The following is a 14,541-nucleotide window of genomic DNA, read 5'->3' on the forward strand; positions in this document are numbered from 1 at the left end:
GCAATAAGGGTGCACAGAGCTGCACGGGGTGCTGGGGGTGCGCAGGAAGGGGGTCTGGAGGGCAATAAGGGTGCACAGAGCTGCACGGGGTGCTGGGGGTGTACAGGAAGGGGGTCTGGGGTGCAATAAGGGTGCACAGAGCTGCAGCAAGGGTGCACAGGCTGCACGGGGCGGGCCAGGCGTGTGCAGGGAGGCTCGCAGCCGGCTCCACGCAGCCCTGTCCCCCCGCAGGCCTCCCGCCCGCTGCCACCCTGGCGCTGCACTGCCTGGACGGCGTTTTCCTCTCGCCCAACGAGGATGACTTCGTGGGCAGGATCGCGGAGGAGCTGGAGCAGTTCCTGCTGCAGGGCCAGCACCACAGGTAAGCGCCCTGCCCTGGCGGCAAGCGGCCAGGCGCCCGCCGAGCCCCCACCTCTGCACGCGGTGACCCGCTCCTGCTGCCGGGTGCCATCCTCGGGCTGTGGCACGCTCCGCTCCAGGAGCGGTGGCGTTTTGCAGCTCGTCTCTGTTTTGCATTGGCCCTCCGGGGTGAAAGCGCCCGCTGGGTTTGAGCTGCAGCGTTTGGAGCCTGGCTGCAAAGTCTGGCCGGCCGCAGAGCCCGAGCCTGGCCTGGTGCTTCCCTGCAGGCCCAGCACTGGTTTGGGGTTTCTGCCGTGCACGCTGCTCCCTTAATGCTCCGTTAGGCAGAATTATTTTGGGCACTTGTGGCTTTTACAATAGCCGTAGTCAGGCCTAGCTCGCTCGTAGCCAGCCAGCGAGTTACGATTGATATTTTCATAATCAAACCGCTTAGTTCCCCTCCTCTGTCGAGGACTTCCTGCGCTCCAGAGCCTCTTCCCCAGCAGCGAGCTCTGCCGGTTCGTGCTTGCTGTGCCGTTTTTCTTTGGCCATGCTGGTTTTAACCTGGACCTAGTCCCTGATCCAGTGACTTTGAAACTCTTGAAATGGCCTGAAAAAGGAGGTGAGATGGGAGTGGGGCAGAACTGCCTAGTTCAGTTCTTCTGCCAGCTTGTAGTGAGCTCAAATATTTATTTTATTACTTTTTTTTCCCCTTAAATTTGAAGGAAAAAAGCACCAGCATAATTTTAAAATGCTCAGGAGTGAAACCGGAGCTGTAAAAGTGTGTTTAAATGCAGTGCAACTGACTGCGGGGTTTACTTATTCACCCATTCATGCTATTTTAGCTGGGAGTTTCTGGAAGTGCATTCAAAGGAGAGGAGGGTGACGGATGTCAGGCGCCTCATTCGGATGCTTTCCAGCCATTCCCAGACCGGATAAAGGCGGAAACGAGAGTCCCAGGCCAAGGCCCCGGGCCTGGGGAGCGCCGACTCTGCCGCGCGCCCTGTGTATGTGCAGAGCGAGCGTGTCTGTCTAGACGTCCTGGGAGTGAGGAGGGATTTTGGCTTTGCAATGCCAGAAAGGCTTTTGGGCTGGGATTTTAACACCCTGCCTGAGGAACAGCTTGGGAATAGGGGTTAACCAGTTCTTGCTGCCTTCTGGTTGTGGTGTTTTCCTTCCGGCAAGCTGCTGATGCCCCCAGACCTCTCTCTTTGCAGAGTGCTCCTGTTCCCCCCTCTGTCCAGTCGCCTCCGGTACCTGATCCACAGGACAGTGGACAACGTGGATTTGTTAAGCAGCTTTTCTGTTGGGGAAGGATGGAAGAGGAGGACGGTTATCTGTCACTCGGCCATAAGGTACAGCACAGTAGATGTAACAGTTCTTCTCTTTTTATGGCTTTGGGGTTTTTGTGCAAGCGTACAAGCATGAAGTTTGCCTGGCGCTCCTCAGCGGAGTGTCTGTTATTAATAGCACCTTCCACTAAGGAATTAGAGGCACTTTCTTCTTCCTATCTGCTGACTTCTGTGCTGATCGGATCCTTGGGGCTCTGTTTTCCTCCTCTCTGCTTTTTGCAGATATCTCGGTACTTAGCCAGCTTCTCCGCTTCCCCCTCACTTCCTCTTTTCCCTTGGTCCTAGGCTGCCTGAGGAGGCCAGCGACCAAAACCCCCACAGCAACGCGTCGAGGCCGCAGCGGCCTCCCCAGCCGCGGGGCCGCGGAGGCCGAGCCCCCGGGCTGCGTCACGGCGTGGAGGTGCCTGGGGACGCGTCCCGAGCCAGCAGAGGATCGGGCAGGATAAAAAGGCCGCCCCGGAGGAAGCCAGACAAAGCCCTGTACGTCCCCAAGGCGATGCGCAAGAAAGCAGAGTGGGTGGAGAGTGAGAGCCCGGTGGCGGCCGGCACCGAGCCAGGCGGGGATGTGGCACAAGGAGAAGAGATCTGCCCTAAAGCTTCAGGCGGTGATGCCCGAGGCAAACTGGGTAGGTCTGAAGGCAGCGCGGAGTCCGACGGAGCAGCTGGTGGCGTCTCTTTGGCCCTTGGCAAGGAACAGGACCTGGGAGAGGCTGGTGAAGAGTCTGTTTCAGGAAAAAATGGTGATGATAACAACAAGGACTGTCCTGCCTGCTGTATGGACGTCCCACTGCTAGAGAGTAGTGACGATGTCCCTGGGCAGGAAGGTCAGGATAAAGACTGTTCAGATTCCCTTGCTTCTGTACACAACGAAAGCCTAAGCGAAGCAGAAGAGCAAGCTAAGAGCTGTGACAACGCTCTTACGTTGGAAGGTAGCAAAGCCCTGTGCCAGCTGCAAGCTCAAGACCAAAACAGCAGGGATGCCAGCGTACTGGAAGGCAGCAAAAGCATCTCCCAGACAGAAAGTCGCAGCAGTAACTACTGCACAGACATCGCTGCAGCAGAGTCTCGTGCAACGTTACTGGCGCTGGAAACCCAAGATAAGAGCTGTACTGATGCCAAGATACCGGGGAGTGGCAAAAACCTGTCACTGCTAGAAGAGCAGAGCAAGGACTTTGTGAATGCTGGCACGTTGGAGCTGAGTAAGAGTTTTTCAGAACTGGAAAGCCAGGATCAAGACTGCCTCCGTATTGCCCAGGTGGAGCGTGACCAACACCAAAACTCCCCAGAAACCCAAGTTCAGCATCTGACTGCACCTGAACCCGTCTGTGGTGAGAACCCGTCAGCTCCTGACAACCAGAACCAGCGCGGGGTCGATGTTTCTGTGCAAAACCACAGCAGAAAGGTATTCTTGCCAGAAGAGGGGGACAAGGAGTGTTCGGGCTTGGCCGATGCGCTGTGGCGTGAGCTGCGGTTGTCTGCAGGCGATAAAGGTGAGGAGAGCCCGGCCGTCCATGAGCAGGAGAACAGCTTTGAGGATGACTGTACCGCTGAGCTCTTGGAAGAGGTAGTGTGTTACCACAGGCATTGCCTTAGGGAGTGGCTTTGGGGAAAAGAGGAATTGGCCCTAAAAAAATTAATCTGTGGGAGGAGAGTCTTTGTGCCAGGGCTGTTGGAGGCGTTTGCTGAACCTGTTGGCTGGAGCGTGGCAGCAGGAGGGACCTGGAGGGACTGAAGTGGGGCCTGCAGAGGCTCTCCTCTGGAGGGTCACCATCTGAAATGAGTTCTTGCCTGATAGGTGCCCAGTTGCACTTTGAAATGAGCTTGTAGCTCTTGGTCCGATTTTTTTGGCAGGGTGGTCAGGGCTAACCCTCCCGGGGCGGAGGTGAGATGCACTGGAGGTGACGTGCTTGGGGAAAAGTGGTGAATCAGTCCCAGGTTCCTTGATTTGTGGTAGCTGTGCGGTCCTTGTTCCTTCAACCGCACACCACTTGTTTTTTTGTCTTTATTGGGATAATTTCCCACCCTCTCTCCGTAACACAGGGAAGTGGTTAGCCATATGGTCTGAATGGGAACCACATTGCTTTCTCAGATGTGTGCAGGGGTGGTGGCAGCAGAACTCACAGTTCAAAGGGTCATACCCTTCCTCCCGTGCTGCTCTGAAATTGGTTTTCCATAACGCTGTGCTTGCAAAGGATCAGGTATCTACGTCTGTTTGTACACTTCTGCAGTGTTTAGAAGTAGAGCTTTTATAAACAGTGTTGTGTCTTAATCTTCCCAGATTGCAGCTTATTTGACTGTGAAGGACATAAGCATTGAGAAGATCAAGTTTGATTATTCCACTTATGGAGATGCGCAGCTCAGCGAAGGGGACTTCGGACACGTAATTGAAATCTATGACTTCTCCCCGTCGCTGAAAACGGAGCACCTGTTAGAAATGTTCTCCGAGTTCCAGTAAGTGCCCGAGTCTGAGCACATCGCGGGTAAAGCGAGCAGGATTCAGACTTGAATGCCCCACAGAAACCATTTTGAACAGTTGCTGAAAGAAGCTGATGATGCTACAGAGCGTTTTAATTTTGCCTGCATGTTCTTGTGTTTTATATTCTTCCTGTGCTTTAATCTAAAGGATGTTTCTCTGCATTTCATGCATGGTTTTAAAAAGTCACTGGTTCTTCAGGGCTCTGCCGTGCACCCGCTTATCTGTGTGCAGGCTTATTCCTACTGCTCTGGCTTCAGTGGGAGTCTTTAGATGTTGTTTTATGGAAACCTCTGTTACAGCATCTCAGTGCCCGAGTGAAATTACATGCTTACATAAGTGTTTGCAAAGCAAGGGCCCGATGCTGCTGTTGGAGATAAGATTTATTATGTAAGCGTGGGGAACAGAGAGAGCGTCGCGCTTAAGGGAGTGACATTGGATTTCTAGCAGGATAAGAACAAAGTTCAGCCCTGCTTTAGCGATAAAGCTGTACTCGGTGCAACTCTAAATTAGTGTGTCAGTTCTGCAAGATTGCTCAGACATGGTGTCTGTAGGTACATATCCTCATGTTCCTCCTGCTGTCCTCCTCTCTTGATATACCTGATGGATTAGGTATGAACGCTTCACCTCTACAGCTCCCTTAAATTCAAAAGCGCTATTTAAATTTTAAATAAGCTACTATCTATTGTAATTTTTTTTTTTTATGGATTTCTTCCTCTCACTCAGAGTGAAACTGGGCTGAAAATTGACCCATCTAATTTGAGCAGTCAATTGTATTTATCTCCTGTGCTACAGGAAAATCTTTGAACTCCCTGCTCCCAAACTCAGATTTTCCACTGGTGTGTTATTAGATTTTCTTTTCTTTCTCCCCACATAGGACTCTCAGTCTTAAGCTTTGTAAACAACTCTTGTAAATCACTTACTTGCTTATCTGAGCAATCAGGTAATGTTTGTAAAGCATTGTGTAAATGATAAACAGTACTTATGTATTCCAAGACAGTCCCTGAAATTGAGGTGTGACTTCGGCTGAGAGTTTCTAAAGAGGAAAAACTGAGTTCTTGAGGTTTGCTGATAAGGGGATCATAGACTGTGACTTTGAAAGGGGCACATTTAACTTCTGTTTCTTTCCTTTTCTTTCTCCTCATGTAAAATGGGTATAATGCTTTGAAAAGCACTAATTGTGTATGGATAAAAATACTAAATACCCTTGATAACTCAAGGTGGCTTATGGGTTTTATTATGTATGTATGTATGTGACCTTTTTTCCCTTTTGGTAAATACTGTTCTCCTGTCCTCTCATTTTAGTGAGAGCGGATTCAAGATTCAGTGGGTCGATGATACGCACGCCTTGGGAATCTTCTCCAGTCTGGCGACAGGTAGTGTGAGCTGGTTCTTGGCTGTGACCGAGGCACCTGCAGGGTTGCTGGGCTTTCACTGCTGTTGCACAGCAGCTGTGCGCTGATGCAATAGTTTGCAGTGTGCATCTGCTTGCTCTTGCGCTCAGCCTAAGCCATTGCCAAAGGCAGTCATGGTTCATCGCCTCTTTCCTCACACGCACTTCAAATTTGAAACGCTTTTAAGACCTGCGAAGCTGGAATTGCTGTGTGCAAACTCTGCTTTGCAAGAACAGCAGGTTTTTAATTGGCTTGGGTAATAAAGAGGACGCTTTCTGTATAAAGAGCTACTCTGACTTAGGCTGCCTTTTTAGAAATTAATCTGTTTTGCCATCCAGTTTCCTCTTATAACTAACTAGACAAAATTCCTGCAAGCCTGCACCAAAGGGTGCTCGTGACACTCTGCGTGCCGATGCCGCGCAGCTCAGGTACCGAGCCTCCTGCAGACTGGCCTATTCAGGGCAAACCCTCTAAGCTCAGATCAGAGCCTTCCCAAGAGAAATTTCCATCCAACAGTGTATGAGTGTACATGGTCTCAAAGCACGTGCTCTGTTCTGCCTATTATTTGGTCTAATAATGCATAATTTTTAAAGCTTGTTTATATTTTGTTGGGACTCTTTCCTATGCAAGGCACGGGTGATCTAACCCTGAGGTGACCAGACTAAATTAATCTGTTTTAGTACTGATTAGCTGATTCAGCTCAATTTATTTAGTGTTGCACATCCTGTACTGATTTTTATATGGTTAAAGCTACCAAAATTCAGCCTGTTAACTTCAGCAATCTTTATTCTTTAAAGCATCTCAAGCCCTGGGGCGAAGTTATCCTTCTTTAAAGATCCGACCATTGATCCACGGGACAAGGCAGTCTAAAATTAAGGCACTTCAGCGACCAAGTAAGAGAACTGCTTCGTTTTTTTTTTCCTTTTTCCTCCTGTTTTGCCTATTTTCTATATCCTGAGTGGTTGTGATGACTAGTTAGGAATACTGCTCCTTAATACCTATCTATTGATAGATTTATTTTTTTTTTAAATAGCTTTATTAGCACTGCAGGACAGTGAGCTGTTGTGATTTGTATACAGCTTTCAATAAGAGCCTGCTGGTTTTGTTTTGTTTTGTTTTTTAATGGTATTTTCAGCCAACCTGTAGCAGTGGTATGTTAAAACATACTTATTGGTAAAAATAACTGATAATATTGGTAAAAAATAACTGTTTGCAGCAGGCATGAATGAATGGCACAGGTGAATCTGACATACAGGTTTGTAGAATGAGACTACATTAGATATTACTTACAGGAAAGGTAACTACAGATGTTATTTATGCTTAAGCTTTCAGTCTTTGTCCCCTGCTATAATGTAGCTACATTAAGACAGAATCAAAGCATTAAATCCTGTTGCTTATTCTTCAGCACATAGCTAAATGGCTTGCTGAAATTCAGGCATAGTTTTTCTTATATCACTTGCTTGTGTATAGCCTAAGTGAACAGTTGCGCTGGCTGGAAAAGGGGTCGAGTTGTAGCAGCGACTGTGGGAAGACAGAGGCAGGTCAAATGCCATAGACTTGCCCAGTAAGTTCCTCTGCTCTATTACTCTGCACTGTTAAAAATAATAGATAAGACAAAATCCATAGCAGTTGCATTTTGTGGTTGGCATAGTTTTATTCAGTATCAGATGAAGAAAAAAACTGTTAAGCTTAGCCATTAACATGGTTTTATTTATTTTATTACCTTTAAAAATCATACTGTAATCAGTTATACTTGCCACAGTAAAGAAATGCCATGAGTCTTGTAGCAGTAGAGACTTTGCTGAACATACAACTATACTGTTCTTTCTACAGTACATTGCAATTGAAACAAATTTCAGTATTAATGATTTAAAGGGACACTGTCACAGTTAGGATTTCCTGAGTTTTTAAGATTGCTAGATTTAGATGAAATGTCAAGGAATTGGATTTGCTTTTGCACTTTCACAGCTGTTTTCATTCAGTCTCACTTCCTGATTCTCTTGCTGTAGCCTGTTGGCACACTCGTGAATCAGGTTGCAAACTCCTCCTGGGGAAGTTGATATATCAACTTTGTTTGGATTCAGTTAAAATAGCAAATTTTTCCCAAATACAAATTTGGATCTTAATTAGCTGACAGTGTCTCTTCTTTAAGAGCTTTGTCAAGAAAGATCGGCAGTTTTATTTTCCAAGCTGTGGATGCTTTGAGTCTGTCCCTTTTTCTTAAGCTGCTGATGGGCTGCCTTTATTAATAAAACTTCTGAAAAAGCAAGCAAAGCCCATATTGCTAAATGGATAATAAATTTGCAAACAGTTGCTGATATATGATTATATAGTAGCCAAATCCAGACTGTTTTGGACTTTGTAAAGTTTTGGTATATGGCTTTCTTGTAAGATGAAATTGTACCAAGCCAGATGATTACCAGAAAATGGAGGTTACTGGTCACTCCTAGGCAAAGGGCTTTCCAAAAGCATCGGATATATTTAGCCTTTTTTTTTTTTCCTAATGCAGATATTTTTCCATTGCTGCTTTCAGTCGGTCTACACTGAGATCAAACTTTGTGTGTGAATGAACTGATTGGACTGTGTGCCTTCTTCACGTTGCTCTCAGTGACGTGACTTGCTGAATTTTGCTGGGAGTGGTTACGAAGCTGTTCCCGAAAGCTAAGCGGGAACAATTCTCTCTACCACGGCAGAACAGGCCTGGAGCTTAATCATATCTAAATACATTTGTAACTGTCATTGTTGCATCTTACCTGAAAAATTTTAAGTAATCTGAGCTATACAAAATCCAGAGACATGCTTGTCTTAAAAGAAAAGACCATTTAAGGGATAGAGGTAGAATGATTTGCTTGTACTTCTAAGGCTGATTTGGTAAAGGAGCTGTGAAAATAGAAATCAGCCCTTCTGTCTCCCAGTCCTGTGGTTTAACGACAGGACAGTTCCTGAACAAGCTCTAACCTGTTCATTTTCACCCATTTTTACCTAGAGCTCCTTCAGCTGGCGAAAGAGAGACCCCAGACCGACACTGCGGTGGCGAGGAGGCTGGTGACCAGGGCTTTGGGACTGAAGCACAAAAAGCAGCGCGTCTCGGGCAGCGAAGTGCTCCCACCGGAAAGCTTGGACCAGGAAGAGTAAACCATGCCAGCTAAATGAGATGTATAGATGAGCATGGCTGTGATATTAAACTGCATGCAGAACAGTGAGTTGCCACTGGGATGTTCTTTTATGGGTTTAGTACTGGCATTTTCTCTCTAAAGGTGGGAAGGGAAAAGGTTTAATGAGATATTGAGCTGGAGGACCAGGCCCTGCGAGTGTTACAGACCGTTAATGAGCTCTGCGTTGTGCAGAGCACCTCTCCCACCCTGTTTCAAGGTGCCTCTTGCCCCCTGAGGCACTCACAGGAGCCAAGGCTGCTTACAAAAAAACCTGCTTTAAAAAGTTTAAAAAATGCACTAGAATAAGGAAGTGTATGTTGTTGGCCAAAGCTCAGCTGTAAGCAAGAACAGAGCATTGTTTAATGTTTGCATTGTTGTAATGTTCCTGTTAAAATTTCCCACAAAACTGAAACTCGCTTGCATTCAATGCTTGTCAGGGGTTTTTCTTATTTACATAGTATGTAAAGAGCCTGACTTGCCCTGGTGCACTGTTAGTAAGGAGAGTTGTCATCCACTGATTAGGAAAAGAAAACCAGAACTTGACAGTTGCTTGATCTGCACAGAGCCTGTGTTGAGATGCTGTGAGACACCTTGTTGCAGCAGCAGCAGCGACAACAGAGCATCCAACACGTCTCCGACTCTGCTTTTGCTACACAGTCCTGCATCTTGAGAACAAAATGGAGTTTTCCAACTTACAGTAGGCTAAAAACCTTTGCTAGATGCCACCATCTGGGCCACTGGATAAATCACAGAAATACTCTGACAGGCATTAGCAAAAGACTTCTGCATTCTTTAAGCCTCACAACATCCCTGTGAGGTAGGTTATGGAGAGAAGAGGTTAGACACAGCCACTTTCAATCCCCCCATGGATTGAAATGGTCAGCTATAAGTTATTCATTTAATTTTAGCGGCTTGTAGAAGTCTTCTGTACAAACACAGAGGGAGAAAACAACTTTAGTACCAGGAAAGCGAACAAGGCCCTCAACTTTCATGGAGTGGAAATACACAAATGGCACGTAAAACGTTTTTCTGGGTAAAATGGATCTTATTCAAGTATCTGTGTCTGAAAATCTGTAGCAATGTGTGTCCTCAAACAAACAGAGGAGCACACTTAGCACCATTACAAATGTACCAAGTGTAAAAATCCTTTTAAAGACAACTTACACAGGTGGTCTGACAGCACAGGTCCAGATCCCTGATGATGAAAGCCATGAAGTTACCTCTGTAAGGTACAGTGATTGATACAATGCCTTAACTCTGTTCATCCTTTAAAGAAAAGACAGAGTGAATATCCAGCTTAAAAAGGTAATATTTAGATGTACGTAGAATCTATCAGGTGAATAGCTTACTGTGTAAAGGAAATTCACAGTCCAGTGAACTCATCACCAGGAGATCTGCTAAGTCTTCTAGATGTTAAAATGCAGTTGTATGGATGTTATAATGGAGTTGTAGCTTCATGGAGCTCTGATGTGCTTGTAGAAACCAGTTCTGCGTTAGCTGCTCCAGTTAAGAGGTTGTGCTGGGAGTGGAATATTGAATACAAAAGTTTCACTGCAGTATTAAATTACGTTTTAAACTGTTCTGCTCAGAAAATGCTGCTCCAATTTTGTTCCTTTCCTGTATTTCTTTGCTAAAATGGAGTAATCACATGGCAGCACTGAGGATTAGCTGTGTTCAAGAAGCAGCGTGACAAATGGAGGCGTTTGCATCAATGGTGCGTTCAAGCCTGAGTCGAAGAGCTTAAAGATACTGAGAATAATGCCTTGAGGAAAATGAATGGTAAAGACATATTTAGGTTGCTGGTACCCAAACAAAGCCAAACTGTGCTTGCTGCAGCCTGGACCTACATACGTGAATAAAGATGGCGCTGCAAAGTGAAAGGAGGAATCGTTACGGAGTAGGCTGAAATGGTGACGATCTGGAGCCAAGTGGAATTTAAAAGCCTGCCCCAAACTACCTCAGTAGTAGGGACCTGAGTTACAAGAGACACATGGTGGTCCGAGCACCTAAAATTGGAGGGAAGGCATCTTTTGAAAATAATTTACCTTGCTAATTTGGAGTTTTGATTGTTTGCTTGATTTTCTTTTTTGTGCAGTGGTTAGGGAAGTCACCGAAGCAGGAAACCTTGCTTCTTTAAATAGTGGGGAGGGAGGCAACGCCGGTCTATCGGGTGGACACCTTGTTATTTGTGAGTCCGCTGAAGTGATCAAACTTCTGTTCCGTTTCTTCGCTGAAAGAGCCACCTGGGGAGTGCGCAGAGAGAGCACGCTGTTAGAGGGAGGCAGCAAAGCCAGCTCGCAGCACGTGGCAGGGATCACCGCGGCTGCTTCTGTAGTCTGGGCAAGAGGCTGTGAAAGCGAAAGGCTCAAAGCAAGTACTAGGAGAGTGAGGACTTGCATGGGATAATTTAAGCATTTAATTAAATCTTGTTGTAGTTGGAACAGCCATGAAACCACAGGAGTACTGGGTATAGTCTTTGTGTATTTGGGAAGCTAGACTGCAGACTATCCTTGATTTCCCTGCTAACCTTCGTTGCTTAAAAAGTTACTTAAGTTATGACTAGCAGAATCTGTGAAATGGTTTCCTCCTTGGGGCTGTGGTGGTAAGTGGATTCTGTTCACTCTGTTCTTAACTAGGACCATACCCTTACTTCTTGGTTATGGAGAGACAATAAAAGCTAAACAATTTTTTTGAAATAGAAATATTTTCTAGCTCAGCTAGAGAGTCAGTCCAACACTTAAAGGCTTGTTCAACCAACTGAATTGGGTTTGGTGTTTCTGAACTAGGTCACAAAGCTCTTGTGTGACACGCAAGACAAGTATTTTCTTAAGAAAAGCAACAAACTAATGAGAAAAATCAGTGGTTACATGGAATTTTTTCAGGAAAAACACTTCTTGAAGAACTTCAGCCAGTTCTGGAAATTGTTCTTATGGCTTTAACAGCGGCTGCTTGACTACATCCTAATAATTTATTTTCCTTATTGAAAACAGTTTCTCTTCAAAAGCCCCCAACTTATTTTCATTTTAAAATGGTCCTGACAATTGACTGCCAAAGCACATTTAAACTAGTTTGGCTTTGAAAGCTCTAAGACAAAATAACCCAGATGATAAGATTTAGATATATTCAAGAAAATAAGCAGCTGTTTTCCCTCCTATCCAAGTGACAACAGAGCACTTCAATTTCTGGCTTGAGCAGAGGGCTCTTCTCCACTGGTCTGCTTTGCATATCATTATTCTTGTTTGCTTTTCAAGAAAAGAGAAGCAGCTTTTGGGTCTTAAGAGGTCAGTCCCAGGTTGGTAATAACTTGAGTCTGAGAAGAACTCATATTTATTTGTCTGGGCCTGACTCAGGCACTCCAGACAAGTTCTCAGATTCCTCATGTCTGAGGGTCTCTGGGGAAAAAGCTCTTTTCTTGCAGAACAAGAGATGCACAGCTGGAACATCTGTTACCCCTGCTCTACCAAGCCTGAACAAGAGGGATTTCTTTTGGATCTTGGTCAGAAAGCGCTTTTACCAGTATGCTGCTTGCTGCCCCAGTAACATATACAGCATTAACCATTCCACGTCCCACTCAGCCACAGCCCGACCCTCCAGCAGCAGCACTCAGTCTGTCTCAATAGCTCATTTTTTCAGGTATGTGCAAACTGAGAAACAGCATCGAAGCGCAGCTTGCCCACAGAGGCACCGGATTCCTAGCGAAAAGGGTCAGTTTGGTCGATGCGTAGGCATTAGCTTTCCTGTGCAGACGCTTCTCTCACCTATGTGGCAGTTGTACATCCAGATGCGCTGTCCATCATACCGGCACCTGCATTTCATCACATTATTTGAATAATCAGATTCAGCAACTTCATAGTTTGGATTGATGACGACCTTGGGAAGCATGGAGAAACACAACGTGGAGTTATTTAAAAGGGGATTAGATGTGACACTTATCAGTCAGATTGAGATAGAATCAGTGTTTTGATTATATCATAATACTTTCTTTTTAGAAAAAAACTCTTTGCAAGGAGACAAACTACTTGATTGAAGCCAGATCAAAATCACACCTTCCCCCCCTCAAAAAGCTTATCTACATTTCACAAGATAGCAGAGAAGACAAAAATAATTCTTCTTCCCCTCACTCCTCTACCATTTAGGTGGCAGTTTTTAGAACCAAAGAATTCCCCCCACTCCACCCACTTGCACAAAACAGACTGCAAGCACAGTGTTGACTTCTCAAGCAAACAACTCAAGAATAGCACTGTTTAATCCCCAAATGAAGCGAGCATTGCTTACAAACAGCTAAAAGGCTTAGGACAAGACAACAGTCCTTAAGACTATCATGTTTAAACTATGTTTATTGGCCCTGAATTTTCACTTGGGGAAACATGTTGTCCGGTAACACATTGTTGTCCTGTTAGGTAATTCTTTATCCTTTAGGTATCCTGGAATATAAGCTCTTTATAATCAGTAGTTTATGGTACTGTAGGAGATATGCAAATACACTAATTAGTTACATTCCTGTTGTCCCTAGTGGATAAGATAAAAGCAATGTCAGTGTCTCATACCCTCTTCCCCCCCCCCCCCCTTACCTGGAAGAGGTAATCGCCTGGTGGGATGTCAGTGATATCAATCCATTGGCAGTCGATGTCATGACGATACACATCCCAGCATCCAACCGTGATTCCTTGTTCACCAAAATTGGCACATTCATACTGTTTTTGCACATCTGAATAAGAAGAGTTACAAGCACAAAGTATTAGATTCACAGCAAGTTGGGCTGGGGATTTCCCACCCCAGCTCAGACACATCAGAGAAAGAACTAGTTGTTCTCCCACTCCCATAGATAGTGAGAAGTTTAGGCATGATATATTCAATGAGACCTGCTACAACATTCCCTTGCTCATAACGTCTTATATTTAAATACATGTACTGGTTAAATGCACAGGAAGAGCTGCTGTCTTTCATATCTCATCACCCAGAGATGAGTTCTGAAATTTCTCACTTTATAGGAATTAGAAAATACACTCAGGTTTTCAAAGCAGCTCAAAATAACTGTGGAAGGAGCTGAGGTCTGAAAAATCTCAGCACACTGGACCTTCTAGGATTTTCTTAGACCTCGGAGGCTACTCCATGTGTACGGAAGAGCTGGAACCTCAGGACTGGTTCCAGCTCTTGTCAGGCCATGCTCTAGCCCTGCTTAGGAATTTGATAGCACCTTTGAATCCTGTCATCTTTATGGGGACAACAACAAATTCCCAGCCCAAAGGGGCACCAGCAAATATACCTGCTTCACATTCAGTGTCTTCCAGACAGAAACTGGCTTTGTGTCCTTCAGCTATCTTGGTTCCGTTGAGGTTCAGTAGGTCATAGTGGGTAAAAACCTCCATGCTGTGGTAATGCCTGCAAGACACAGAGGGAGAATTACCTTTAAGGAAAACAGCCACCACTTTAGTTGCCATCTCTAAAGTGCTGCACAGTCCCCCCAGCGGAGATGGTCCAATGGTTAGAGCACAAGGACTTGGATTTGAGCGGCCCAGACTCTGTTCTTTGTGCTGCTTCATCCTTTAGGCCAGTCATTTCACCTTCCTCTGCCTCGTCTCCGCCGTGGTGGGGTAAATGCATGACAGAGCACGAAGTGCTGCTGACAGAGAGGTGCTAAAGGAGGAAGAGTGAGAGAAACCACAGCCAGGAAATGTTCTGCTAGGCATAATCCTATGTGGCACCATCACCCCTATTGCCTTCGTGCTGGCTCCTAGCCCGGATATTTGTTTATATATCAAGTGCTAAAGCTGTTCAAGGAGAGTGCCCTGCTCCAGCCTTCGTGGGATTACAGCAGTGTTTTATAC

General features: G+C 45.7%; 2 protein-coding genes across 9 annotated transcripts in view; one reads left to right on the forward strand and one right to left on the reverse strand.

Moving 5' to 3' along the window:
- R3HCC1 (R3H domain and coiled-coil containing 1) overlaps window positions 1-8,757 on the forward strand; it is a 13,596-nt gene extending 4,839 nt beyond the window's left edge. Inside the window, exons 6-12 of the mRNA XM_026081686.1 lie at window positions 79-361; window positions 1,557-1,694; window positions 1,977-3,255; window positions 3,970-4,142; window positions 5,470-5,540; window positions 6,356-6,451; window positions 8,545-8,757. Of these exons, the coding sequence (XP_025937471.1) occupies window positions 79-361; window positions 1,557-1,694; window positions 1,977-3,255; window positions 3,970-4,142; window positions 5,470-5,540; window positions 6,356-6,451; window positions 8,545-8,693 (2,189 nt within the window). The 3' untranslated portion in view covers window positions 8,694-8,757. The remainder of the gene's footprint in view (window positions 1-78; window positions 362-1,556; window positions 1,695-1,976; window positions 3,256-3,969; window positions 4,143-5,469; window positions 5,541-6,355; window positions 6,452-8,544) is intronic.
- Window positions 8,758-10,741: 1,984 nt separating this feature from the next.
- Window positions 10,742-14,541, reverse strand: part of LOXL2 (lysyl oxidase like 2) — a 62,389-nt gene continuing 58,589 nt past the window's right edge. For all 8 annotated transcript variants that reach the window (XM_026081857.1, XM_026081856.1, XM_026081855.1 and 5 more), the window contains 4 exons: window positions 13,980-14,095; window positions 13,285-13,421; window positions 12,472-12,583; window positions 10,742-10,956 (listed from right to left, as the gene is read on the reverse strand). In XM_026081857.1, the coding sequence (XP_025937642.1) occupies window positions 10,877-10,956; window positions 12,472-12,583; window positions 13,285-13,421; window positions 13,980-14,095 (445 nt within the window). In that variant the 3' untranslated portion in view covers window positions 10,742-10,876. The remainder of the gene's footprint in view (window positions 10,957-12,471; window positions 12,584-13,284; window positions 13,422-13,979; window positions 14,096-14,541) is intronic.

This window comes from Apteryx rowi, unplaced genomic scaffold (genome assembly GCF_003343035.1).
Source record: "Apteryx rowi isolate R43461 unplaced genomic scaffold, aptRow1 scaffold_56, whole genome shotgun sequence".
Lineage (NCBI taxonomy): Eukaryota > Metazoa > Chordata > Aves > Apterygiformes > Apterygidae > Apteryx > Apteryx rowi.